The following is a 25,195-nucleotide window of genomic DNA, read 5'->3' on the forward strand; positions in this document are numbered from 1 at the left end:
GCGCTGACAACAAATGCGGCTTTGCTTCGAGTATGTACGTCGTAGAAAAATTTGTTCGGGGACGTGATAACCCAATAGCTGACAAAAACTTGTGCCTTTTATGGGAATATAAGCCACGTGAAAATGTTAAGTATACTCAAAGGCTGTGCATTGTCAGATATGTGCCCACTCATGCCTTATAGTAAGAACCAAGGTATATGTTAATGAAACCACGGGAAAATGAATGGTATGCAAATAAGGAATAAATAGAATAGTCGTACGGAAATGGAAAAAAAAAAAAAACCGAGTGCAGCTTCTGAAATGCTAAAGACGTTTGTTTGAGCAAGGTAGTATTCACCAGACCAACTAGATGCGAAATGCGCTGATATTTCGCTAGACATGGGGGGGGGGGGGGGGGGGGGGGGAATGAGGAGGAGGACGCTCAACTATCGTTGTTTACAAATGAGGAGCGAAATCAACGAATGAACGTTTAAATAATCACACACACAAGCTGCATGTTCACTTTTCGTTTGTTTTTCGCCTTGAAAAACGGCTGATCACTCGGCGGACTCATTTTTTGAAGAATACAGAGTAGGCAGTTCACAAGCGATTCGAGGTGTCGTTGGAAGAGTTGATTGATTGATTGCAGGGTTTAACGCGCCGACGCAACGGAGACGATGAGGACACCGTAGTGGAGGGCTCCGGATTAATTTTGACCACCTGGAGAGCCTTAACGTGCGCCGAAATCTCGTACACACGGGCTCGTTGGAAGAGTGTCGTATCTTATAGGGGTCTCTGATTTCGGTTTATGCTAGATTCTGCAGTCTCCCTGTGTCATGACTCATATGACGATGTTTTGAAGAAGAGTTTGGTCACGGACGCGGATTACTCTATAAGCCCATCTTCGCGCTTCTCGTGGAGGATAAATGTAACAGATGAATCTTTGCGAGCGCTCACATAGGGACAAGACGACCCAGCATTAAATTTGTCGTCGTGTGCTGACTCCGGGGTGTAATTTTGCATTATCCATCGTACTTCTTTGGTACAATGCTTGTGAAATTTATGCCGCATTGGCTTGTTGATGGTACTGATCAATATCTGATATGTGATATTGGCAGGCGTAACTTGCGTGCTGTCAGGTATGAGTGCTCCGCTAGATTTTGTAAGTGCACAAAGTCGATTTGCATCATAGTGTGTATGGCCGCAACATGACCATCGGAGGAAACACTGCTTACGGAGACATTGTCACTAAATTTCAGGGTAGCGGAATTGCAATCAGCTGCATGCAAATGCTGGCTTCGGGACGCCGGCCTGTGACACACGCCCGGCGCTCATATAGATCTCACCAATCTCACTAAGATCGCGTCATAAACGTTTATACTCTCGTGAACATACCACGCTTGCAAACAGAGTGCCTGTTCCACGTTATTCGGTATTTCGAACGCGGAAAAACGGTAAATCGCTGTCTTGAACGAGCCCCAAAAGCAACGGCGACAGGGGGGAGCGGGCCGGGGTATCCCGCGCCTGCTTTCGAAACGGGCCGCTAGGGGGATTTCAGTGGCGCCCCTACAGGCCGCGCTCGAGGCGTATAGAGAGCGCTTAGAAGCGGTCGCTCGAACTCCCGTCACCACTTCGCGGTCGAAGCCACCGCCATGTTGCCGCCGCCGGCAGCACCCCGCGCAGCGTGCGGGCAGTTCCGCGCAGAGTTCCTCTATATAGCTATATATAAAGGAACTCTAGTTCCGCGGCAGCGTCAGCGCGCCTGTGACGGTCGCGGCGCGTTTTCGCGAGCAGAAAACACCCCATGCGGTTCACTGGGTTCGCGCTAAACCATGTTCCTTTTTGATTATGTAAGTCTGGCTCCTGATGTCATAAGGAAGTTCTTTCAAGATTAGCTCCCAAAAAGCACTGCCTTTTAAAATTCGCTAAAAAAAAGCCCGTTTTGCGTGCGATTTGGGCACCACCTAGACGTCCCTCTGCCGCAAATGCACCCAGCAACCTAAGCCAGCTGCGTGAACCGCACGGCGAGTTTCTGCACGCGATTCGTGCGCGGTATTTTCACGGCCGCGTCGACGATTTCGTGCCTGCGGTGGCTCCTTTCCTGCACAAGCAAGTGCGTTTGTGCCTTGAGTAGCATTTTAAAGAGCGGTTAGAAGCGGCCGTTGGAGCTACCGAACGACTCCGCGGCCGGTGCTGCCGCCATGTTGCCAACGCCTACCGCTCGGCACGCACCGTGCGGGTGGTTTGCGCGGCAGCATCAGCGCACCTCGGGCGTACGCGCCGCGTTTTCCCTTGCAGAAAAACCAAAGCGCGAACGTGTTGTGTTCGGTAACTTCTTGGGGGCCTCCAACACTGGTTTCCCCTATTCTAAAACTGTGTGGGCTGGCCCCAAAGTGGTTTTCCCTGACTGGTACTACTTGATTAAAAAATTCCCTGACAATTTCCTGACTTTTCCCGGTGGCTCAAAATTCCCTAACTTTTCCCGGTTTTCCCGGTCGCTAGACACCCTGTTAAAGAGAGAGAGTATTGCATGCAGGGTTTCACTGTGTAGGTGTCTGATCATGTCATAGCTGATTCGGTCAGCTCCAGGGGCTGACTTACCACATGTCGAGAGTGCACTCATCAATTCGAGCATGGTAAATGGAGCATTATATCCCTCATTCGAGCGTTGGTTCACACGAAGGGGCTGACGCTCTGCTGCCTTCTTATGCTGTAAAAATGTTTGTGTATAATGTGAAGAACTGAATACATGTTCAAAGTGTTTCCCAAGAGCATCTGCTTGATCTTTTACAGAGTTACCCACACTACTTACTAGGGGAATAGGATGACTCTTGTATCCTTTTAGCTTCTTTATTCTAGTCCAGACTTTCCTAGAATCCGTATAAGAATTTATAGATGATATAAACCTGGTCCAAGTTTCGTTTTTTGCGATACGTCGCGTACGCTTCCCTTTAGCTTTTGCCTGCTTAAACTTGAGAAGGTTGTCGGCCGTGGGATAGCGGCGTAAAAGTGCCCACGCCTTGTTCTGTTCAGACCGTGCGCGCGCGCAGTCCTCATTCCACCATGGTCTGGGTTTTGGGAGAGTTTTAAAAGTAGTCTCTGGAATGCTTTTCTGAGCAGAGTCAAGAATGTGGGCTGTAATCAGTGAACTTGCTGCTTCAACATCTAAATGGCATATTGTTGTAGGGGGTAGCCTGAAAAGTTCTTTGTATGTTTTCCAGTCAGCTGCTTGTAATTTAAATGTTCGAAGTGGTTCTGTGCCTTGAGAGTCATTGTTTACAGCAGTTAGTTTTGCAGGAAAATGATCACTGCCATACGGGCTGTTAAATACACTCCATTCAAGCATAGGCAGTAAGATTGCAGAGCCAATTGCAAGGTCTATTGCTGAATATGTGTGGTGTGTGGAGTTGTAATATGTGGGGCGTTTCTTATTAAGGATGCAACATCCGGATGTCGTGACAAACCTTTCAATGAGCCGCCCTCGAGCATCGGCTCGCACAGATCCCCAGATGGGGTTGTGAGCATTAAAATCACCGGTTATGATGTAAGGTTCAGGTAGTTCATTGATTAGGTTTTCAAATTCGACGTTGGAAAGGCGATAGTCGGGTGAAATGTAGAGAGAGCAAACTGTCACTAGTTTGCCAAAAACTATGGCTCTGACAGCTACAGCTTCGAGTGACGTCTGTAGCTGGAGGTACTGACAAGCCACAGATTTTTGGAGTACAGTGTAGACCATTTATAACGTAACCGCTTATAGTGCGGGACCGGGTATAACGCGGGTTTTTGCGACCACCGGTTTGCCTCCCATAGAACTCAATGCATAAGCATACCGCTTAAGATGCGGTTGGCCGAAGCACAATACAGTTTATAGTGCGGTTTTTTGGCGGGTCTGCTTGTATAGCGGCACAGCTGAGGCATCGTTTTAGGGTAGCAAAAGAAAAAGAAAGGATGAAATCGGCCATCTGACGCAGCGTGCACCCCTTGCCCTCCTCTAACGTAGACACCCAAAGAAAAAAAAATAGGCCCCCTTTAGTTCGCGCGTACCTGATAATCACAACTGACCTTGCTTGATGCACCTCGGAAGATAGCGACAGACTCCCCATAGGCCTCCTGCGGTGGAGTTTTGGCGACATGCAGCGCCCCTAGCGGCCGACGCCTCTGGGTAGTACAAAAGCAGACGACCATCGCCGCCCTCCATGTGTTTTCAATTACAAGCCAGAGTGAAAGTTGGTTGTGGCGCTTTGTGGCGTGTTTAAATAACTGCATACTGTATGAAATAGCCCTTAAAGTAGTTGCAGAGGCAAAACAAAATAATATCCGCTAAAAGAAGCCGATTTGTCTGCTTTCTTTTGAGCGAGCTGTCGCGGCGTGGGACAGTATCGCCAGGTCGGGTGGTTTAACTGCTTGACGACAGTTACAGTTTTTTCTTCTTGCGTGCGGTCGACAAAGGAAAGTTCACGAGTAGCATAAACACGGAGCGCTGCTCATCCTATATCCTGAGGTAACTGCAAAATGTTGCTTCAGCGGGAGCATGCAAGCGAACGCAAGAATAGCGCAGCCGACTCACCTGACACTTCTCGCCTGGCACCGCGTTTGAAACGAGCGGAAATTTTGTTTCGTATTTTCGCAAACTAAATGATTCTTGCGTAACGTTTTACGCCGCACGATTTACGAACGGCAGGGTACATGTATACTAGCGAGTGGGGGGGGGGGGCAATATATAGCGCCAAATAAACAAATTGCGCGCCATTAAAGGACGCAAAACATGCACCAAATCACACGCCCGCTACCTGCAGAGATGTGTACTTCTATAACATCACATAACACAGCCGCATACACGGCACGGGGCCCCGAATATTTACATACGATCATCACTGACTGTGTTGGTTTTCTAGCGCAGGGCACGTCGAGTCTGAACACCGACACGCCAGTTTTGACTTCAAATGGAGTTAGACAGCAAGACAAGAACAGAGAATTGGCGTCCTCCAGTTGAACTTCCCCCCCCCCCATCTTCACACTTCGGCAGGTTATTGTTAAATATTATTAGAAATTCGCTGAATTTTTTCTTTTGCATTCAAAGCCTCCTCCTCCTCCCACCCGATTTGCCGTCCAGCCCTCCGCCATGTCGGCTGCATGGAACTCGGCCGTTGCTGATCATTATAGGCTATTAAGTGCGAACTGGGAATGTATGCTGCAAGAGCGTAATTAAGTAAAGTGAGAGCAAACAAGGAAAGCGAGCGGCCTCTTAGTTCGCCCGACCACTTTGTTTTGCGGCCACTAATTTCGGAATCGCAAAACAGATTTCAGTGACGCTTCTGACGGTCGCGGCATTTTGTCACTGAGACACACAACAAAACGGCAAGCTAAGCTGCACACCATGTATTCGTAACGGCGACGCAAACGAGCACTGTTTAATGAAAGTGCACGCATAGTGTGCAGGTACGCAAAAGAGCGGCGCACGGCAGCAGGCGAGCCTGCGGTCCGCCGGACTCGCTGGCTTTTAAATGCAGAGCATTTCAGTAACTCACGATGTCACCCGCGTTGGCGTCCGTAGTCCGCACGCTCACTGCGCATGCGCGTCGAGGCGAAAGCGAACACATCTCTTGCGAGGGGCATTGGATTGGATTCGAACACTCTCTCGCGAGGGGCATTGGATTGGATTCGATTGGATTGGCTTGGATTTGGATTGGATTAAAGTGGATTGTGTTGGATTGTGTTGCGTCATAGCCGCGGCACGTTGCGTCATAGCCGCGGCCGGCAGACGCGCTTGGGCCGGCGCATGTGCAGTACTCTCTCTTCCGCGGTTTCCTCTCCTTCGGGCGCGCTGCGCATATAACCAGTGTGCCGTTCTCAGGCCAAGCAACATCCGCGGTTGGCTCAAACACCTAGAGTCCACGCCGCTTTACAAGTACGCCAACGTCGTCGACTGGGACCGGCTTACGCAGTCCCCTCAACGTATATAAGCGGCGGAGCGCGCGTTCGGAATTCAGTCAAGGGCGTCTTTGCATGGCTTACGCTTGACGTGACGCTTTGCTTTACTCGAGTAGATGCGTCGCATTTACTCGAGTTCCCCCCGTGGGAAGATGCGGGCGGCTTTCTTGTTTAAAGCGCGATCATCGCCGATTGCGTCACTCTTCTTTTTTGATCGGCTGTTTTTGAGAAGTCTTTGTCACCTAGAGTATTAGTTTAAACTAGAAATTTCACTTCGTATGACCATCGATCGGTGAACCTGCGAGTAGCAGACGCCGTCACGGTCCCGGCACTTTCGTCGGCGCTGTAAACGTGTTTAGCGCTGCAAAGCTTTTTCCAGTAATGCCAAGTTGGTCGCTGAAATAGATCGGACGCGTCGAGGATGAGCTGGTGACCACGTCGCAAAATAATCGGGAGCGTCGAGCTCATTTTGCTTCTGTCAACACGGGATCCTATGGGACCAGCGCAGCTTTGTACTACCCGGAAGTACAGCCCGGAAGCCGTTTGCGCAGCGCCCCCTGGGCAGCGCAGGAGGCCTATCCGCGCGCGGCAAGTTGATTTTATTAATCGTGAACCGCATGGCCCGTTTTCGCGCACGAATCGTGCACATCGGCGTTGCGCGTAAGTTTTTTGTTTTGTTTTTTTTTTTTTCGTGCTCGTGTCGACGATTCCGCGCTCGCGATGGCTTCTTCGCGTGGCAGTGGGAGGAGCCTGATGACTTGCACCAATGGGGAGACGCGTACCTAATGGCGGGAGATTCGAAGCGCTCCGAGCTGGCTAGCTACGCCAGAGATGTTTAGGCTTACCACCGCGGTATTTTGTGATGGGCGCTTTCACAAGCAGCGTGGATGGCAGTTTATATTCCACTTTTCGCCCACATTATTAGCTCTTTTCTTGCATGAGCATCTTTGCCTGCGCCCCGTGCGGCATTTCAGCGATCGTTTAGAAGCGGTCGCTGGAACTTACTGGAACTGCCTGCACCGCTTCACTACAGTGAACTAGAATACAAGCATTCTAGTTCACTCTAGCTTCACGGCCAGTGCCGACGCCATGTTGCCGCCTCTTACCGCGCCGCCCACACCACGCCAGTTGTATCCGCGCTGGCGTGCACTGCACGTTTTCGCAATAGGCCTCGTGCGCTCGTTTGGAGGCGCCACTGAATTGGAACCGGTGGCGCCCCCTCCGGCGCCGCGCCGCATTTTTTGCTTGTCCGCCGTTCCGTGCAACGCAGCTCCGCAAGGCTTTCTCTATGGCTCGGCCGCGTCCGCGCGAGGCCAGCATGACGGCGCCAAGCGGATCGTGCGTGCTGTATTGCGGTTTTAGTAAAATACAGAGCCCTGAGAAGTATTTCAAGGGAAGTTGCTTCAGGCGCGGCATCAAGCTTTACGCGAGCAACCACGTGTACGGCGTAAAAGAAGAAATCCTCAGCGAGACGGCGCCGTCTGAAATCGTGGCCAGGTGCATTCCGCAGATGAAGAGCACTTGCGACTACGACGTGCGGCTGGAGGTGAGTGAATTGTATTTGAGATACCCTTATGTGCTTATTTCACGTACATGGTGATTTGTTTTGTTTATGTAGTTGTCGCCGAACCCAAGGCGCATTGTGCGAGGCCGCTGTTCGTGCAAGGCTGGCTGCCGCGGTTGGTGTAAACACGCGGCGGCGGTGGCCGTTTTCATAAACAGCCACGAGGAGAAATCGTGCACGGAGTTGCCGCGTGCTTACGCGACCGACCCTGGACACGAAGAAACAGATAAAGGAACTCTTTGCAAGTAAGCACGAGGAGCGCTTTCTTGAATTGTTCAGATTATTCAACATTGAAGCATGCGTGCTTTTTTGTATTGCATCATACAACTTGATAATTATTTATACAGGTCGCCCCTTGCCTGCCCCAGTACTCAAACCCCTGTGCCCGAAAACGGTACATGCCCAATTCTCGGGCGTGAGGTGTGCGTTCGCGGACATGATCGCGTGCGAGGACAGCCACGACGAAAATGCAGATCCAACCGGTGCTTCCACAGAAGCTGTAGACGAAAGTCTCAATCTCGGCATCGAGGTTGTCAGATCGCTGCTCGGGGAAGCGCGAGAAACGTACGCAACCATGCAGGTGGCGAGCGTGGTACCCCTGACAATAAACAGGTGCAACCTTCTCGCTATGCTGGAGCAGAGAGAGGAAACGTATTACAAAACGTTTGTGAAAAAAAGCGTGGAGCAGATAGCGGAGATCGCGCTGTTAACCCTGGGCCAGGCTGCTGTAGACAGGTTTGTTATATCTGCAGCCTTTATGTGCTTCACAGCGTGTTGTGCATTTTATACAAAATGGCACATTTTGTCGCAGATGGCACCAAGAGCGGAAGCACCGCATCACAAGCACGATGGCCCACCGCATCAAAACGAGGAGGACAGAGTTTGAAGCACTTGCAGCTGCACTCGCTTCACCACGCCCATTCTGGGCGCAAGCCACAACTTACGGTAAGGATTCACGTATGGGTGCACAACCTTAAACATTTGCTCAATCCGTCCTTTTTACTTGCAGTAAATAGAGTCTTAAATGCACGTGAATAAACTAAATTGCATGAAACAGGTCATATTAACAAGAAGAAGAAAGTTTGTTGAACAAACAAACTTTCTCATGTTAGAACTCCTCAGTCCACATTAACACATTTCTTTTCTTTTTTATTTTTGCAGGCAGAAACACCGAAGCCGAAGCCAGGAGGGAGCTGTCAAAAGAGACGCCAAACGCGCTTGTTTATCTTGCACGACGCACAGCCCTAATCCAGCGCAGCCTGCGCTCCTCTTCGTACGGCTTCCACGGAAAGGAATAAAAACTGGTTTTCGGGAGCTTGTCAGCAGTGTTGGCGTAGCTGTTATGGCATCCGTAGACGCAACAGTAGACTGATTTGCGTGTTTTCGCCCGCAGAGGCGCCATCCCGCAACACTTCAGGTGTCTTCGATTTTACTGCACTCGCTGCACTCATTCAGGTAGTGCAGCACTCGTCTCTTCGATTTTCGAGTGCAGCGCGCGGCGCCTGCACTTTTCTCTTCGATTTACCGACGGTGCAGAGAGTGCAGGATGAGTTCACGCTTTCCCTGCACCTCCCAGGGAGGAGGTGCAGAAGCAGACGACAAAAGTGCAGGACCGGTTCTGCAGTGGCGGCGCCTGCGCTGAACTGGCTGAACTCATCCTGAACTCATGCAGAAAGTGCAGGCCAAATCGAAGAGACCTTTCGTTACCGGCGGCGGCTGACTTCGCTAAGACCCGGACAAGCAAAAAATGCCGCGGAGGCTGCCAGGTGGCGCTGCGTGTACGGCCGAAGTAGGGAGCCTACATAAGCCGCGCCTTCGTCGTTTAGGGTGGTGCCACTCTTTGACACAGCTCGTGCCGCCTCCCGCCGTCGGGCAGCGTTGCCAGCACACGTTGCCATAGCAACGGGGCCGATACGGCGCCATGTTGTGCCCCAGTCGGCTCACTGCCGCCGTGTGCGTAAGGCTGCGTCTTTGCCGCCCGTGACTCGCGGTGACTTTTGTTGACCACGGGAAGGTTTTCGTAACCATGCCAGCTCGGTGAACGTGTGGGGAGTTGTGTGAGCACCAAAAATGCCCGGCTGTTGCGTTCCGCAATGTACGAACCATTGCAGAAAAGGCACACGGATGTTCCGCTTCCCGGCCAGCCCGAACCGAAGAAAGCGCTGGCTCGTACAAGTGAAAAGGGACCGCTGGGAGCCCACTGCTGCTTCTCGTGTTTGCGCTGTGAGTATTGCACCTCGCTTCATGTTTTTCGCACGCGTACTTGCAGCTATATTCTATTATGTAAGTGCTATGCACCTGCAACGCTTTCACCGAGCGCCGTCGTGTCCTCAACGTCTCCTCCGTCGCCGCAGCGCCGTTGCGCGCCGGTAGCGGAGGCCATGGCTGTTTTGATGGCTTCCAGCGACGGCTGCGCGTAGCCGAGCGGCAATTTAGCGTGCGAATGCAGCGTGCGCGCAAGTGGATGCTTTGCGTGGTTCGATTATGCCGGATTACGCATGCATGAAACGTGAATGTTCAAAACTAAGCCTGGTTATAAAACATCCCCGGAATCGGAAGGCCCGGACCGTTCACGCTTGCTACAAAAAAAAAAAAAAACGCGATTCTCGTCACTGCGACAAAAATTGGTCGAGACCAAGCGACAAAAGCGGTCACTGAGCGACTGCCAAATCTTCGAATGCGCTGCAATTCAGAGTTCGGCAATCGATTTTGAAGCTGCCGTGGGCTGGATATTCATCGGGTCGCCGAAAAAATTGGCTGGCGCCCCCGTAGGCTTTGTGAAATCTCCCCCTCTACCGTAGACTCGCCTCGTAGGTGTTGTGAAATCCCCCCTACCGTAGACGGGCAATTGTTCCCTGCGTTGCTTGTGCTGATATTCCGTGCGGGGGTGGAATATATGATTGATTCTTTCATGCAATACTGCCAAACGGCGTATGAGGGGTCACTAAAGTCTGCAAAGATTTCTGTGGCGAGCCGCCCCATAAAAATTCCCGTACTGCAATTAGAGGGCATAATCAATTTCCATTCCAAAAGATAAAAAACGCGCGAAAGCGATCATTCTGCCTCTCGAGCGAGTAATTCAAATGCATTATGTGGTTTTCAATTATTGTTTAGATTGACTTTTTTTGTTCTAGGCACATTTTGAAGATTCAAGTTTTGAGCAGCACCGACAAGATGGACTGAAAAAGCTGAGGCCGGATGCTGTCCCAACTCTCTTTCCCTATCGTGGTAAGAACATATCTGAACTCGTTATATAAAGCCGTAAAATGGACACAAATTTAATTTTCCTTTGAATTTGTGAATCTAGTTTGGGTCATTCAGAGAAAAGACAAACTCATCTAAATGCATTGCCTCAATTGCACTGCGGCATTTCGCTCTTATTTTTGTTTACTCAGAACATCTATAAGGAATAGTAATATGCTTTGTGTGGTGCAGACCATTCAAGAAAGTGCGTGATAACATTTTGCTTGTAATTTTTAGTCTGCAAAGCGAAAATAAGTATTGGAACTGTTTGCTGAGTGAGAATGCATAGGCAAGCATGTTATTGTAGTAATGTTTGTATGTTTAATTTTTTCCAGCTGCTCCAAAACACCGGAAGTCCCCGAAGAAGCGCACTTCTGCCATGAAACCTGCGAATTCGTCTAACACCAAGCGTGTTTGCACATCTGGAGACATTCCACAGCTGCCTACGGATCCTTGCGACATAACGAGTTTTGAGCACGGTGTTCAGTTGAGTGCTCATATTTCAGCAGCCGTTTTACAGCCAGATGCTCTTCCTCATGACACTGCTGAATTCGCGAGAGGTGATCCTCCAGAAGCCCACTTGCTGTCAAGTCTGCCCACCAACAAGGCAGCAAGCATCAGTACCAGCAATCCTGAGTCCAGGCTTGCTCACGCATTGGGAGATTTCTCATTTCCTCTACCGCCTGCAAACAATCTAGAAAGTGATGCGGACAGTGCTGCCGAGTGCAGGTGTGAGTGTACATCCGTGCGTGTGCCCCTGCCATTTGTTCCTCCAGCCAATGACGCAGACAGCACTGGTGAGTTTGGGTGTCATCATGAGACAGTAGCCGCCTCTCCACCACACCTGTCTGCCAACAATCTAGCAAGCGACACAAACGCTACTCCAGGTTCATCCGTAGCCATTCTGAAACAGCTCCCTCCCAACACCGTAGCAAATGATGCAGGTCTCACTCCTCCACAAGAACAGTCAACCATGCCAGCTGCATTTATGTTTGGAGGCAGCACAACTCTCACATTGTCGACGTTGCATCGGGAAAATTCCGAGCTCCGGAAAAAAAACGCCGACTTAAGCAGAAGGTGTAAAAACTTGGTAAAACTGCATGAGCAGACGAGATCAAAAGTACGTAGTCTAAACAAGAAACTAAGGTTAGTTCAGCAAGAACTGAACGCATTAAGATCATCGACATTTCTTGCTGCAGATCAAACGAAGGCTCTAACAACAAAAGGCAGGGTTCGCAAGTGGTCAGTTCAGACTATACGCGTAGCCCTCCAAATAAAGCACGCATGTGGTACAACAGGCTACGAATTGCTCAGGTCTCTGTCATACCCACTGCCATCTAACCGGACATTGATTCGAAGAATGCAAAACATTCGCTTTCTGCCTGGTGTACTTACTGAAGTGCTGGATGTTCTAAAGCGTAAGGCAGAAACAATGGAAGACATTGAGAAAGATTGCGTCCTCTTCATGGATGAGATGGAAATTAGTCAAGGGTTTGAACATGACCGCTCTCTGGATTGCCTTTTTGGGGGTACGACACTTCCAGAGTCAACTGACAACGTTGCAAACCATGCCCTCGTGTTTATGATTGGAGGTCTAAACACGAGGTGGAAACAGGTCATCGCTTACCACTTCACTGGTCGTTCTACTGACGGAAGCCTTTTAAAGGAGCTTATATTTCATTTAATTGCGCTTTGTTTTGAGGTGTCCCTGAGAGTTCTTGTTGTAACAAGTGACATGGGAAGTGCCAACAGGAAAGTGTGGCAGCTGCTGGAGTTTTCAAGCCACAGGCACTCGCAAACTGTCTGCTCTATACCACACCCTCACTTGGATGGTAGGGAGCTGTATTTCATGGCTGATCCTGCTCACGTTTTGAAAAACATACGTGGGCAGCTTCTCCGCTCAGGAAGTTTTACCCTGGGGAAGGAGACGACAGAGGAGCATTGCATCCCAGGAAAAACTGTTACCCTTGAACATGTTGAGGCTGTTCTCGAATATGATAAAAAAAATGACCTCAAAATCGCTAACAAGCTGTCGGACATTCATGTCAGCGATGGACATTTCGCAAAAATGAAAGTAAACATCGCAGTGCAGTTGTTCCGTGAAGCACCTCCTGCCATTCGCTATCTAATCAAGCTCAAAATCTTGAAGCCGGAAGCTGAAGCAACTGCCTGGTTTTTTGACCTTGTCACTAAGTGGTACACTTTGATGTCATCACGACACCCCATCGTTGCTTTAAGTCATTTTGACCGCGCAAAGCACCAGGAAGCAGTTGGGACATTGCAGCTGGCATGTGCTACATTCACTCGGATGAACATGGGAGCAACTGCACACTGGAAGCCATCGCAGGCCGGTCTTTTGGTGTCTACAACTGTTGTGCTGCGCCTGTCAGAGGAGCTCCTGGCGAGGCGCGGGTACTTGTACCTCCTCACTGCTAGGTTGATCCAAGATTGCCTAGAAAATATTTTTTCAGTTGTGAGGTTGAAGAAGCCAGTTCCAAGTGCGTATGATGTTAAATGTGCACTGAAGGCCATTTGTGTCAGCCAGTTTGTACACACCCCTAAGACTTCGAGCTACAACATTGACGACAGCAGTCATCTGGCTGACTTGCTTGAGCCAAGCTTAAAAAAGCTAGAGGAAGACCCCATTCAGCAGGCTGAGGAGTTAGAGAACTTGTTTGTGATTGGACTGACGGAAGCAGAGTGCGACATCGTAGCGTACATCGGTGGTTTCCTTCTGAGGTCTGTTTTAAAATCTATAGGTAACTGCAAAAGCTGTAAAGCAGTACTGACTGACAGTGCTCCTGGGAAATACAGCAGCCTCATCCAGTTGAAGGAGTACGTGAAAAATGCTGGAAATCTGATCCAGCCAAGCATGTCTGTAATGACAATTTTGATGGATTGTGAAGAAAACTTCAAAACGTTTGCTGAAATGGGTGAAGTCATGAAGGTGAAAAAGCCATTTTCAAGCATTCTGAGTGCCCTGCAGAAGTCTGTAAAAATGCACTTGGGATGTTGCAGTTTGCACAAGCCTACTGTAGAGAAGCTGCTTCTCGAAAAATATGTCCGAACAAGACTAAAGATTTACCTCAGGCAGCAGCATGAACACAGAGTAAATGGGGCAGCAAGCAAAACCTGTGCTGCGGCAAACTTGGAGTAGTTCAGCAGCCAGCTAGAACCGTAGAGCGTACGCAGCTGCGATAAATTTTTTTTTTATGTGAGGACACTTGAAGACTTGGGTGTGGTACGTTCAATCATAATTTAGGACTGCCTTTGTTAAGGACTCTATGCAACTTCATTGCCGTACAATGATGATAAAGGAAAATTGATGCCTTTTTTGTATAATTTACATTATAGTGTGTTCAAAATAGCTGTAAAATATTTTACTGCTAACATTTTCTTTTGCTGTTCCTCAGTACCAGCCCGAAAAAGGCATTCAAAACCAAGAACAGTGGTGTGCCTTCGTTCACATTGCACCTTTCTCTCGAGACGTTGCTCTCCATTGTGTCAGTTGCTCACGACGTGTTTTTGTTCTCGACTGATGTCATGTAATTTTCAGTGGGGTAATTTAAATTAACCCAGTGGGGCTTGGGGAATTTTCTTATTGATTTATTCCCCAATATTTTGGTTCATGTATGTATCCTTGCTCAAAGTACTACTTATGCAGACGTGTAAAATGCTTTCTCACTGTCATCAGTGAAGCAAGCCGTATTCTTCTCTACTTGCTTTCTCCTTCATTAGTTATCTCTGCGTTTGTCTCATCAGCATTGTCCACCTGTGTAGCCCATCTGGGCTTTAATTTTGCTCGTTGCCTGTGTGTTCAGTTTTTTTCCAACAGCTCCATTGGAAAAAAGTCACGAATGAGTGGTAACTTTTACATGCATTAGTCTGCTACGTAAAGTGCTTCTTGAAATTCCATGCCTTTATTAGCTCGGACACATTTACTTTGTGTGTTTTGTTGTATTTCCCATGTACGCCTGTTGTTCGAGAAGGGGGCATCTGCATGTCACGCAAGCAGTGCAATAAAAGAATTTTACGTGAAGTTTGTCTTCCTTTATGCGTGTAATGAAAGTACGCTTCAAGGCATGATGACGTGTATGTTCAGCCATAGATGTAATATTTTGTGTTGCCACCTCAACAATATTCTTTTTAGTGTGTGTAAACGTGTTAAATTACACATTGGGCACGTTAAGATGCCCAGTTTGGGCAGAACGATTCAAGCATAGGCTGGGGAGGTTCTATAGGCAACAGTGGTTTAGTCTGTGCGGGCCATTTTTATTGTATCAGAAACTTTACTAGTACACCGATATTTTCTATGCTATAGCATTTGCGGGGTACCCTAATAACATGTAGTGCCTTGTATCTGCACAAAAATGCGTAATTTGAAAAGTCAACCTATTCAATTGAATAATAGTGCATAAAAAATAAAAGGGTAATAGTGCCAAAACAATTAAAAAATGATATAAAAGCCAAAAACTGAAAATGAAATTACCGTCTCTCTAATCGGGCGTCATCGTGCAATTACCTAAACAGAACCTTCCCGGGTTAAGAATGACGGCGAGGTAAGGCGACATAAAATCCCCGGCCATTTCCACTAACGTGAAACCTTGGGAAAAGCGAAGCGTGCGGTGTACAAGTGTATCCTCGGCGCTTTGGCGTTTTTGCCACGGAGGTGAAACCGTTGGGGGTAGAAGGATACAGCTTTGAAGCGCAGCGCGTTCTAGTGCGAGTCATTGGAAAACGAGTGACCTGGTGTGTTTTCCTAGTACGCGTTACGCTTTACCGTAAGGCGTAAACAAGGGTCCCGGTGTTTTAGTGCCATGACTACATCGACGACGACATGAGACGGCCACAGCCCGAGCCATTAAGGGGCTTCGCCCCTAAAAGAGACGTGTTCCTTCAATGCCACCAAGGAAATGAAACGTTCGTGCAACAAGCGTCGGAAGAATGCTTATGTATTAGCAGATAATTCTGAGATATATTTCGTGCTTGCCACCGAACTGACCTGCGAAAAATAATTGCCCCGTAGCACGATTCTGCATGTGAAAAACAAGATACACCGGCTATGCGCCACATCGAGCTCCACGCACAAAAAATCGCGTATTCGCGCGCTTCTACGTACAGCTAGGGCCTCCAAAGGAGGCATTGGCAAGCCTTTACCAAGGACGTGAATGCCGCATTAAACGAATGATCCCACGATCTCAACTGTTCCCAGCAGCAGGAAGTTTTTGGAAAGCTGCTTGGCGATAACCACTAACCACGCACTATCGTTTCGAAGCAGGTCGTTCTAGAGATAGCCTATTCCGCGCCTCCATAGGCGCGGCGCATGCCGGCTCCCTGGGTCGGGCGGGCACCGGGGACCAATATGGCGGCCCGTCAAGTTTGGCGGCCGCCGCAGCCACCGTTAGGAAACCTTGGGCTCTGCTGTCGCCACCCTAAACGACGAAGGCGCGGCTTATGTAGGCTCCCTAGGCCAAAGTAGCAGCGCACTAGCCCTATACCAAATCTACCACGCGATTCACGCTTTAGAATGTTGTTGCAGATAAGCCACCACTCTTTTCCTAACATTCAAGCCGCGCGAAGCCGAAGATTTCCACCACCAGTACGTTGCGCTGATAAGCAGCCGCCTTCGGCATCGTGAACACAAGGTGGGGTAAAAAAAAAAAAATTCCCGCTGGCGTTCTTATCACGTCTTGCGGCGTCTGTTCATAGACGCTAAAAACGCAGCCATGGTCTTTCAAAACAAACACAACGGAAGTTAAAGCCGCGCTCGCCGTTTGTGAGACTGCGCTTTTGCCCTGCAGCAGCGGCTGATGTGAAAAATAATACGAAATATAGACCGTGCCTTCGTTTTTAAGTGCTGTGCGTTTGAGTGATGATAAATATAGGTTGACTTGAGAGATAGGTGGTGATGTGGTTGAATTCGCGCGTGTTTTGGTTATAGTGCGGTACCGCTTATAGTGCGGATTTTTGCGGCTCCCGCGACATACGTTATAAGCGGTCTACACTACTATTGCCACACCACCAGACGGCTGGATGCAATTTTGTCTGTCCTTACGGTAAACAATGTACTGTGTTAGGAAGTTTGACTGTGATGGGCGCAGGTGTGTTTCTTGGAGACAGTATTTGTGGTTTGTGATTGGTGAGGATGTCATAAATATCGTCTAGATTTCTTAACAACCCCCTACAATTCCAGTACATAACACTTTCAGCAGCCATGAAAATGAGCAAAAGAGAAAAAAGGATCATGTTCTGGATCATGTTTCTTCCCCTCTTTTTAGCAGGCCGTGTTTCGGGGCCCTTCTGAGCAGGTATACTTAGGTTTTGGGGTCATTTCGAGGGGCAGCGACTTTACTGGCCTTTGGTTTGGTCGGTTTGCCACGACCTGTGGCACCGCGGCGCTCCTGTGATGCCTCAGGAGCAGACGTACTTGGAGAGACATCCATGGCCTCAACCGCGGTTTCTGAAGTTGAAAGATTGTCAGAACCAGACTTTGTGCTAGAGGACGTAGCCGCAGCACTGGGAATAGCTGGAACAGCAGTAGCCACAGGAGCAGTCTTCTGCTGTTGCACAGGTGCCTGAGACGAGGCCAGGTCAACATCGCTGACCTGGACAGGAGTCGTGCTGGCGGCCTTTCACCCAGCACTAGGTCGGAGTGCAGCAGCAGAAGCCACGGTAGCGACTTTCTGCTGCTGAGTGGGGGGCTGCGACGGGACCAGGTCAGCCTCGCTGTACTGGGTGCCCGCATCTACCAGACGACGCCCCACCCCCCGGCGAGCTGCGTCTGCGTAACTTTTGCCCGATAGCAAGGCATGCTTCAGGCGTGCTTGTGGGAACGTTAGGCTCTCAGTGACTTTCAGTTGGATTATTTCTTTTTCTTTTTTGAATGATGGACATGCACGTGAGAAGGCAGAGTGTGGTCCACTGCAGTTTGGGCATTTCACTTGTTGCTTGTTACAATCGTCATTGGTGTGGTCAGTGCTTGCGCAGTGAGCACAGATCGATCGGCCACGGCACGACAGAGTTCCATGGCCATACTTCTGGCACTTGAAACACCTTCGCGGATTAGGTATGTATGGACGCACTGGACAGGAAATAAATGCAGCATGGACCGATTCGGGAAGTGTTGGACGGTTGAAAGTCAAAACAATGTGCTTAGTTCGGATTTCCTCACCTGCACGACGTATAGTTATCCTCCACACAGCTGTTACGCCTTGGTCTTTGAGCCCTTCGAGGAGATAGTCTTCATTCTCATGAAGTAGTTCTCGTTCAGAGATGACGCCTTGGGTTGTGTTTAGGCTACGATGTGGCGTGACCGTCACTTTTAGTTCAGCCAGGGTGTCCTGTTTCAGGAGGTTTTCACTTTGGTTTTTTCTTTGTACTTCTACCAGCAGGTCACCTGAGGCAAGTTTTTTTGCATGGTAGTCTTTCCCAACGATGTTCTCGAGGCATTTTGCAATGAGGAACACCGATTTTTTTGCTATGGGTGCATTTTCTTCTTCAGAGTGTACCACAAGGTATTTGTTAAAGGTTTCGACAGGTGGAGCTGCTCTGATGCTAAGTACTTCGGTGCGGCCCCTTTTCAGGGACCGATCAGTTTTTTTTTTTGGGATGGAAAAAGAAGCCATAAATACATGGTGTACATTCGGTAGCAAGGCCGGCCGCCCACCACCGAGCCCAACAAGGGAACGTGACTTAACACGCTAGCCGTACCTTGCCACTATAATCCTATGCTCGGGATCGAGGGTGACGTCTTTGCACAGGATTAACCCTCGCCGCCTGGAAAAACTTAGAAATAAGGAAGAAATGAGATGACAGGACAGTGTTAGGAAAGGAAATAGGAAAGAGAAAGAACTGAGAGGAGGACAGGAAAAGGCGACTGGCTGATTCCCCCCGGGCGGGTCAGACCGGGGGCGCCGTCTGCGAGAAGCGGGGGCCGAAGTGGTGTGTTGCCGCTGCTCGGGGGCCGTAAAGGTCCAAAACAACCCCAACTTTGGCTCAGCCACCAGGTTCCCTTTTCCCCGGACACGGCAAAGCCACGCACAGCCGGGACGTGGGTGGGTCCAACCCACATGTGCTCGGGTCCGTGGTGTTGCAAGACACCAAGTGCCTACGGCAGTAGGCACCCCTGCGGAGCTCGGGACCGTGGTGGCGCTACTCACCAAAACACCTTGAGTACACAAGGTGCCCCCTGCGGGGGGGGGGGGGGCAAGTGTGGGAAAACTTTTCACTATAACTCACAGGTGATAGGCGGCAAAGCATCTTAAGATGGTAAAATGCACTTTTCCTGTTTAATTTTTGAGCAGAAGAGTATTCTCCGCATGACGCTTTTGATTTATTATGCGGTTTAATACGCCGAAACTACAACGGTTATGAGGCGCACCGTTGTGGAGGGCTCCGGATTAATTTTGACCACTTTGGGATCTTTCACGTGCGCCTAAATCTAGAAAAAAACAGGCGTTTTTGATTGATTGATTGTAGGGTTTAACGCGCCGACGCAACGCAGGCGATGAGGCGCGCCGTAGTGGAGGGCTCCGGATTAATTTTGACCACCTGGGGATCTTTATCGTGCGCCGAAATCTCGTACACACGGGCGTTTTTGCTTTTCGCCTCCACCAGAAAAGCGGCCGTCGCGGCCAGGAATCGAACCCGCGTACTTGGTGCTTTTTCCTTCTTTTTGTCGACTCTAAGCTGCTTTTTATTAACTCTATTTCATGCGCGGTCAGCATAACTGAGCATAAGCTCACGCATGCGCTCTGCTCGCTTGATATGAGAAAGACTTCGGAAATTTCGCGCATGGCTGATCTGTTATTTTGCCAAAAAAAAGAATTTTCAAACACTGGGCTGCAGTCTCAATAATGCAGTGCAGCGACAGACTGCTTGAGGGGGCTGTTTGCTGGCATGTGCAGCATTGTTCTTGAAGCTTCTTATTGAGGCGTCTTGCTGTCCCTCATGGTGGCCATGCAAATATTGTACTTGTAATAATTAAGCTGATAGCTGCACTTAGGCTGTCCCCTTGGTTCGTGAGCTTTCTCTAATTTTGTGTACCGTGTAGCCTAAAACGCAGCCTCTACTAAACTGCTCCTCGACTCCTCGCCACTGCTGACGCTGCTTTCACAACTGTTATTGCCCTCGCCACCACCGATTCCTCTTTCACAAGCTGCGCAATTGGGTGATAACGGCAATAGCGCCCTTATCAGGGGTTACCAGAGCAACTCGCAGGCTTTGAATGCCAATGTGAAACGATAATTTTTCGGCATGAAAGGCACGGAGTGGTGTCCAGCAAAACCCCTCCACGAAAGGATAGAAAATGGCAAGCAAGGTGGAGGAACGCTACTGGAGGGCTTGGCCTTGAGCGCTTGGCAGAGACAAGGCGAGAGAGAGAGGCGACGCGACAGCACGGCGCCGCCTGACTTTAGAAAGTGGTTATCGCCAACCAAAGGTTTAGTTAAAAAGGCTAAAACGATGTTTCGGCTTCCATACGGAAGCCTTGTTCACTGCGAAACGTCTTTTTAGCCTTTTTAACTAAACCTTTGGTCGGCGATAACCACTTTCTTCGGCAGTGAACAAGGCTTTCGTATGGAAGCCGAAACGTCTTTTTAGCCTTTTTAACTAAACATTTGGTCGGCGATAACCACTTTCTTCAGGCAGTGAACAAGGCTTCCGTATGGAAGCCGAAACGTCTTTTTAGCCTTTTTAACTAAACCTTTGGTCGGCGATAACCACTTTCTAGGCAGTGAACAAGGCTTCTGTATGGAAGCCGAAACGTCTTTTTAGCCTTTTTAACTAAACATTTGGTCGGCAATAACCACTTCAAGTATCTTTCACCCGACCAGATGAGTTTTCGTCAAACCTTAGATTTCGCCTGACTTTAGCGTTGGCGTCCTCATGGAGACGAGATAGCTGGCACCCACATCCCTCCCCTTCACCCCCCCCCCGTCCCCCTCCGTAAACGGCACCAGCCTTCCACAGAGCAAAGCCGCAGCTTGATCCCAAACTGTACCGTCATACGGCCGCACGGGGCACCGAGACGCGTTCTCGTCGAAAGTTGATACGAAATAACGGGGAGAATGGGAGTCATCGGACACGCACACAAACGCACGTACGCACACAAGCAGAACGCACACGAACACACGCGTGCACGCACACACATACACACTCCACGAAACACGCACACGGATGCACACGTGAGCACGCACGCATGTACTCATTCACTCACTCACCCACTCACTCAAAAATTACCCTATCTGATTTCCGAGAAAGCGTACTATTCGTCACACCACACAGTGGGCCCAGTACCTATCCGCTAGTCTTTACACCATCGCCATGTGCATGGCGATCTACATACGGGGCCAAAATATGAGGAACACTAGACTCCAAGCCCTTTTCGCGAGTTAGCACAGCAACCATAAAGGGGACTACAGTGTTCAGGCTAGCGACAACCGCAAAATACGAAAATAAAGCAGCAGAAGCAATTTCGCCTTGACAACTACCTGGTTGGTGACTGTGAACGGACAGAATAAAAAAAGCAAACTGCGGGATCCCAGGTCCCAATTTTAACTTGGGCAGGCAAATTCACAAGCGTAATGGTAAATGATCGTCGATAACAACATAGCAGCGCGAACAGCGCGTATTTTTCCTTTAGCGATCTCAAGATGAAATATATATTTCACAAACTACTCGCAACAGTAACGATTCGAACTCCACAATTCGGTAAGGCGAATGAGGAGTCACATATAACGTACCAATCTGCATGAACGGATACGCAAGCATTAAAATGTGGAATAAACGCGGTTTCATTCATTCATTCAAACTTTAGTGGGAGAGAGGAAACTAAACAAAGGGGTGCAGTCGGCGAGTCATAATGACAAATACTATATCAGGTCTTTGTAAAGGCGAGCTACTTCGTTTGCTGCACGTTGCGAAATGTACGCACATCGGCGCATATGAATCAATGCAACATTCACGCAACATAACGAAACGTAAACATTTTGGTGAGTTTTGCAATGAACAGCAGCGGTAAAGTTTTCCGGTGTGTCAAACGAAAATAGCAGCCAATCACATGCCTCAACGAAAGCACCATGGCGGCCGTAGAAGGATATGTGACGCCAGGTCCGCGTGAAAACGGAGTATCATAACAGAGTACGTTTAATACCCCAAGGCCTCGAAAATGGGCTACTTCTTCCACAACACGCAATTCGCCCACCCGAACCGTTCCGCATTCCTGATACGCGAATCCGTAAAAATCTGCGACCCATTTTCAAACGAGTACGGGCGCTCACAATTTGCGCTTCATAACAGCCTATATAGTGACAGCTGTGGCAAGCGGGATTATTTATGTACACCAAGTACTACGGCACTATGCCACGGTGCTTCCTAATGCTTCCATTGCAGCGCACAGCGGTAGTAAAGTGTATTCGCTTTGTTGCGACGACGTCACGGACACCAATTGCAATACAAAACGCTGCGAGCCAGAAACACCATTCAGCGATAGTGCGCGCAACAGTCGCTCAATGAGTCATGACAGTAAAGAGTATCAGTGCAATATGGCGTCAGACGTCCATCCAAATCGTATTCCTAAATCGACACGTCACCGGAGAGTTGATTCCATGGTGCCCCATAACAAGGAGAGCAGCGGCATATTCCCGAAGCTAAATGCAATCGCTCCATTAAAGGGACACTGAAGTGATATGTAAACATTGCAGGATTACTAGCGCAAATTGTAGTCCGGAGACCCCAGGCCATGTTTCGACCACTCTGGGCGCGTTTACACGATTTTATTTAGTAGAAAAATTAATTCGAAAATGCTGTCCTCCTCTCTTTACGCTCGCCCATTTTCTGCGGCGTTTTCGTGTGACATCGGGAGGAGCCGAGCTCGCAATTGGCTGCACTACTGCACGGCTCCCCGGCCTTCAGACAGAGTCAGTCGGCCCAGAGTTTCGTCCGCCGGCCGCCGACGGGTCGTCGCAATTCGTTCGCTCAGTTGAAACGAAGCCAGGACACGTTTGTGAATGGAAGAATGTGCCTTTGTTTACTTGGTTGGTTTGTACACTGTATCTAGCTCCAAGTCAAGGTCGCTTCACACATGCGACGCTTCGCTGACTGGTACGCCAGTAGGAAAATATAAGGCCTCTTGAAGGCGGGAGAAGAGTCAGCGAAGTCAATATAGGTACTAAGGAAATAAAATCAACTGATATTTTTACCGTACAGCGTAAAACTAGGCTGCGGGAAGCACTTTTTTTGCGCTGGGCGAACAAGCACAGCGGCCAGCAGCACGACTACGCATCTGCGAACGCATTTCCGTCTAAGAAATGCAATTGCTAGACGTGAGATATTGTGGAAACTTGGGGGATGCCTACTGCACGAGCGCAAAGCAACAAATAGTCACCCGAAGCTGCTTGGAATGCTAAAACTAAATAAATGTGTAAAGTGGTTATATATTATATACCTTATATTTTATTTCCAAGAACGGCGGTGCGCTCCCGTGGTCTAGTGGTTCGGAGCGCTAGGTATGCTATCGCAAGTATTTTGCAAGTCACGAGTTCGAATCCCCGCAGCTACGTGCTTTTTTTTTTATAAGTTTACTTTTTCGTTTTCCGCCGATGTTTTCTATACTGAGTTCACATTTTTTTGGGCCGCAACGTTCACTGCTCCACGAACTAGTTCACAGAACGCGCGCAGGCTGGCACTGGCGCGCTAGCGAGTTCTCGTTGGCGTGCTGTTGCCATAAGCACCGACTGCTTGCGGGCAGTGGGCACAGGCCAGAATCAACAGACCCTTGGCCTGGCGCGAACACGCTTTTTACGATACAGGCATGAGTGAGGCAAGCTCCAAATATAGGGGAAAAGCGCATGGCATTTGAGCGTCTGCGGGGACGCGGAGGACGTTCATGCACTGCGTAGGCCTCAGCTAGTGAATGCTACGATTCCAAGCCGTCCTGGGAGGCTTATCTTATGCATTTTACAGCCGACAACATGGCAGAAGCGCGGTACGATGATTACTGAGATATTGAGAATGACCATCCAACAACGCCATTGGATGTGTTTTACAGAACCGAAACCGAAACTTGTTTGATTGCTAACCTTGGGCATCGTCCAATCACGGTGCCCCCTCCTCCCAACGTCACAGCCTTAGTTGGTGCGGCCGCCGCAAACCGCGCATGGTAGTTTTTCTTCTTTCGCGCTTTGTAAAATAATTACCGATTTGTCAACCGGATAAACGATGAAAAGTGTGCTAATTTGAGCCAGTCTACGCAGTGCAAGCAAAAACGGGAGCTTGACAAATTCACTTCAGTGTCCCTTTAACTATGGCTGTGCGTACGAGTGGATATTGCCAGGAACAATTGCCACATCAAGCGGCCCCTGCGACGAATGCCAACAGCAAGTGATGCTCACCAAGGTAACCCCCGCACATCGCACAAGAAGCGCGAGTGCACTCGCCCCTCATGAGTGGTGAGCGAGTCACCGCGAGTGGAACTCGCCGCGAGTAGAATAGCACTCGCAAGTGGCAAGTGGGGCTCACCGCAAGTAGAACTCGCACTCGCGAGTGGCGAGTGGGGCTCACCACGAGTAGAACTCGCACTCACCAGGCCGAAACGATCGAGACGCTCACTCACCACTCACTCGTGAGTGGTGAGTGGGGGGTGTGTGAGTGCACTCATGAGTGAGCCTGCCGACCTATGCCTGAAAGACGTCCTGGGAAAACTCAGGGCGGCTGGCATCACCATCAATCCTGCTAGGGCAGAAAAATGCAGCGCTCAGGTGAGCTTGCTCAGCTATTGGATCGAACGCAGACAGGTGTCCCAACTTTGCGCGATACTGGAGTTTCCCACGCTGAAAGATGTCGCTGGAGTTTGGCGCTTCCTTGGGATGATCTACTACTACTGCCAGTTTATCCCCGCTTGCGGGCGCCTGCAAGCCCCCTTGACAAGGTTGTTGAAGAAATCCGCCCTTGGTTATGGTGGCTAGAAGGGGAGGTGGCAGCTTTGGCCGCCAAGGAGTGTAGCAAGCAATCATGCCAGCAGCAGCGGCGCTGCTGTTGTCACTTAGATGGGTCTCGCGCCGGACGGCTGGGCGGCTGCACGTACGGTATTGGGGTACGACGGGTCTTGCGACAGGCCGCTGCGCGTACGATACGTGCACCCGAGATTTATTTGCGTGACATTTGAACTGTGCTTAATTGCGCAACATCTGCTCATCGCATATCCTAACGAGCTACAATGTTGAAAAACATAAGCTGTTTCTTTGATACCTGTCTCATCCGATCAACGTACCTGGCGATGACGGGCGCAATCTGTTGAAATTAAACTCGCTCGAGCTGAATTGTAATCAACAAACGTATTTTTTAAAGCCACCTGTTAGCGAACACGCAAAATATCGAGACTTAATCAGCTTTACGTCGCTGCTAAGCAGAAACAGTGCATATTCTGGGCAGCAGTAAGAAGTAAACAGTCACGTACGAGCTGCTACTGTAGCAAGTATC

At 49.4% G+C, this 25,195-nt stretch overlaps 3 protein-coding genes across 4 annotated transcripts in view; 2 read left to right on the forward strand and 1 right to left on the reverse strand.

The window, feature by feature from the left end:
* LOC144178098 (protein zwilch homolog) overlaps window positions 1-25,195 on the reverse strand; it is a 261,163-nt gene that overhangs the window by 128,558 nt on the left and 107,410 nt on the right. The gene's annotated exons all lie outside the window — the stretch shown is intronic.
* LOC144178096 (uncharacterized) lies at window positions 7,112-8,796 on the forward strand. The gene is made up of 4 exons (XM_077705625.1): window positions 7,112-7,456; window positions 7,529-7,719; window positions 8,286-8,419; window positions 8,636-8,796. Exons 1-4 carry the CDS (start codon window positions 7,199-7,201, stop codon window positions 8,770-8,772), a joined length of 720 nt encoding a protein of 239 aa, XP_077561751.1. The 5' UTR covers window positions 7,112-7,198; the 3' UTR covers window positions 8,773-8,796.
* LOC144178097 (uncharacterized) lies at window positions 9,267-14,756 on the forward strand. Its single transcript, XM_077705626.1, has 3 exons — window positions 9,267-9,697; window positions 10,609-10,702; window positions 11,053-14,756. The coding sequence occupies exons 1-3, from the start codon at window positions 9,545-9,547 to the stop codon at window positions 13,872-13,874; spliced, it is 3,069 nt and encodes a 1,022-aa protein (XP_077561752.1). The 5' UTR covers window positions 9,267-9,544; the 3' UTR covers window positions 13,875-14,756.

This window comes from Haemaphysalis longicornis, unplaced genomic scaffold, assembly GCF_048455015.1.
Source record: "Haemaphysalis longicornis isolate Haplotype H1 unplaced genomic scaffold, Haemaphysalis longicornis Haplotype H1 scaffold_4, whole genome shotgun sequence".
NCBI classification, from domain to species: domain Eukaryota; kingdom Metazoa; phylum Arthropoda; class Arachnida; order Ixodida; family Ixodidae; genus Haemaphysalis; species Haemaphysalis longicornis.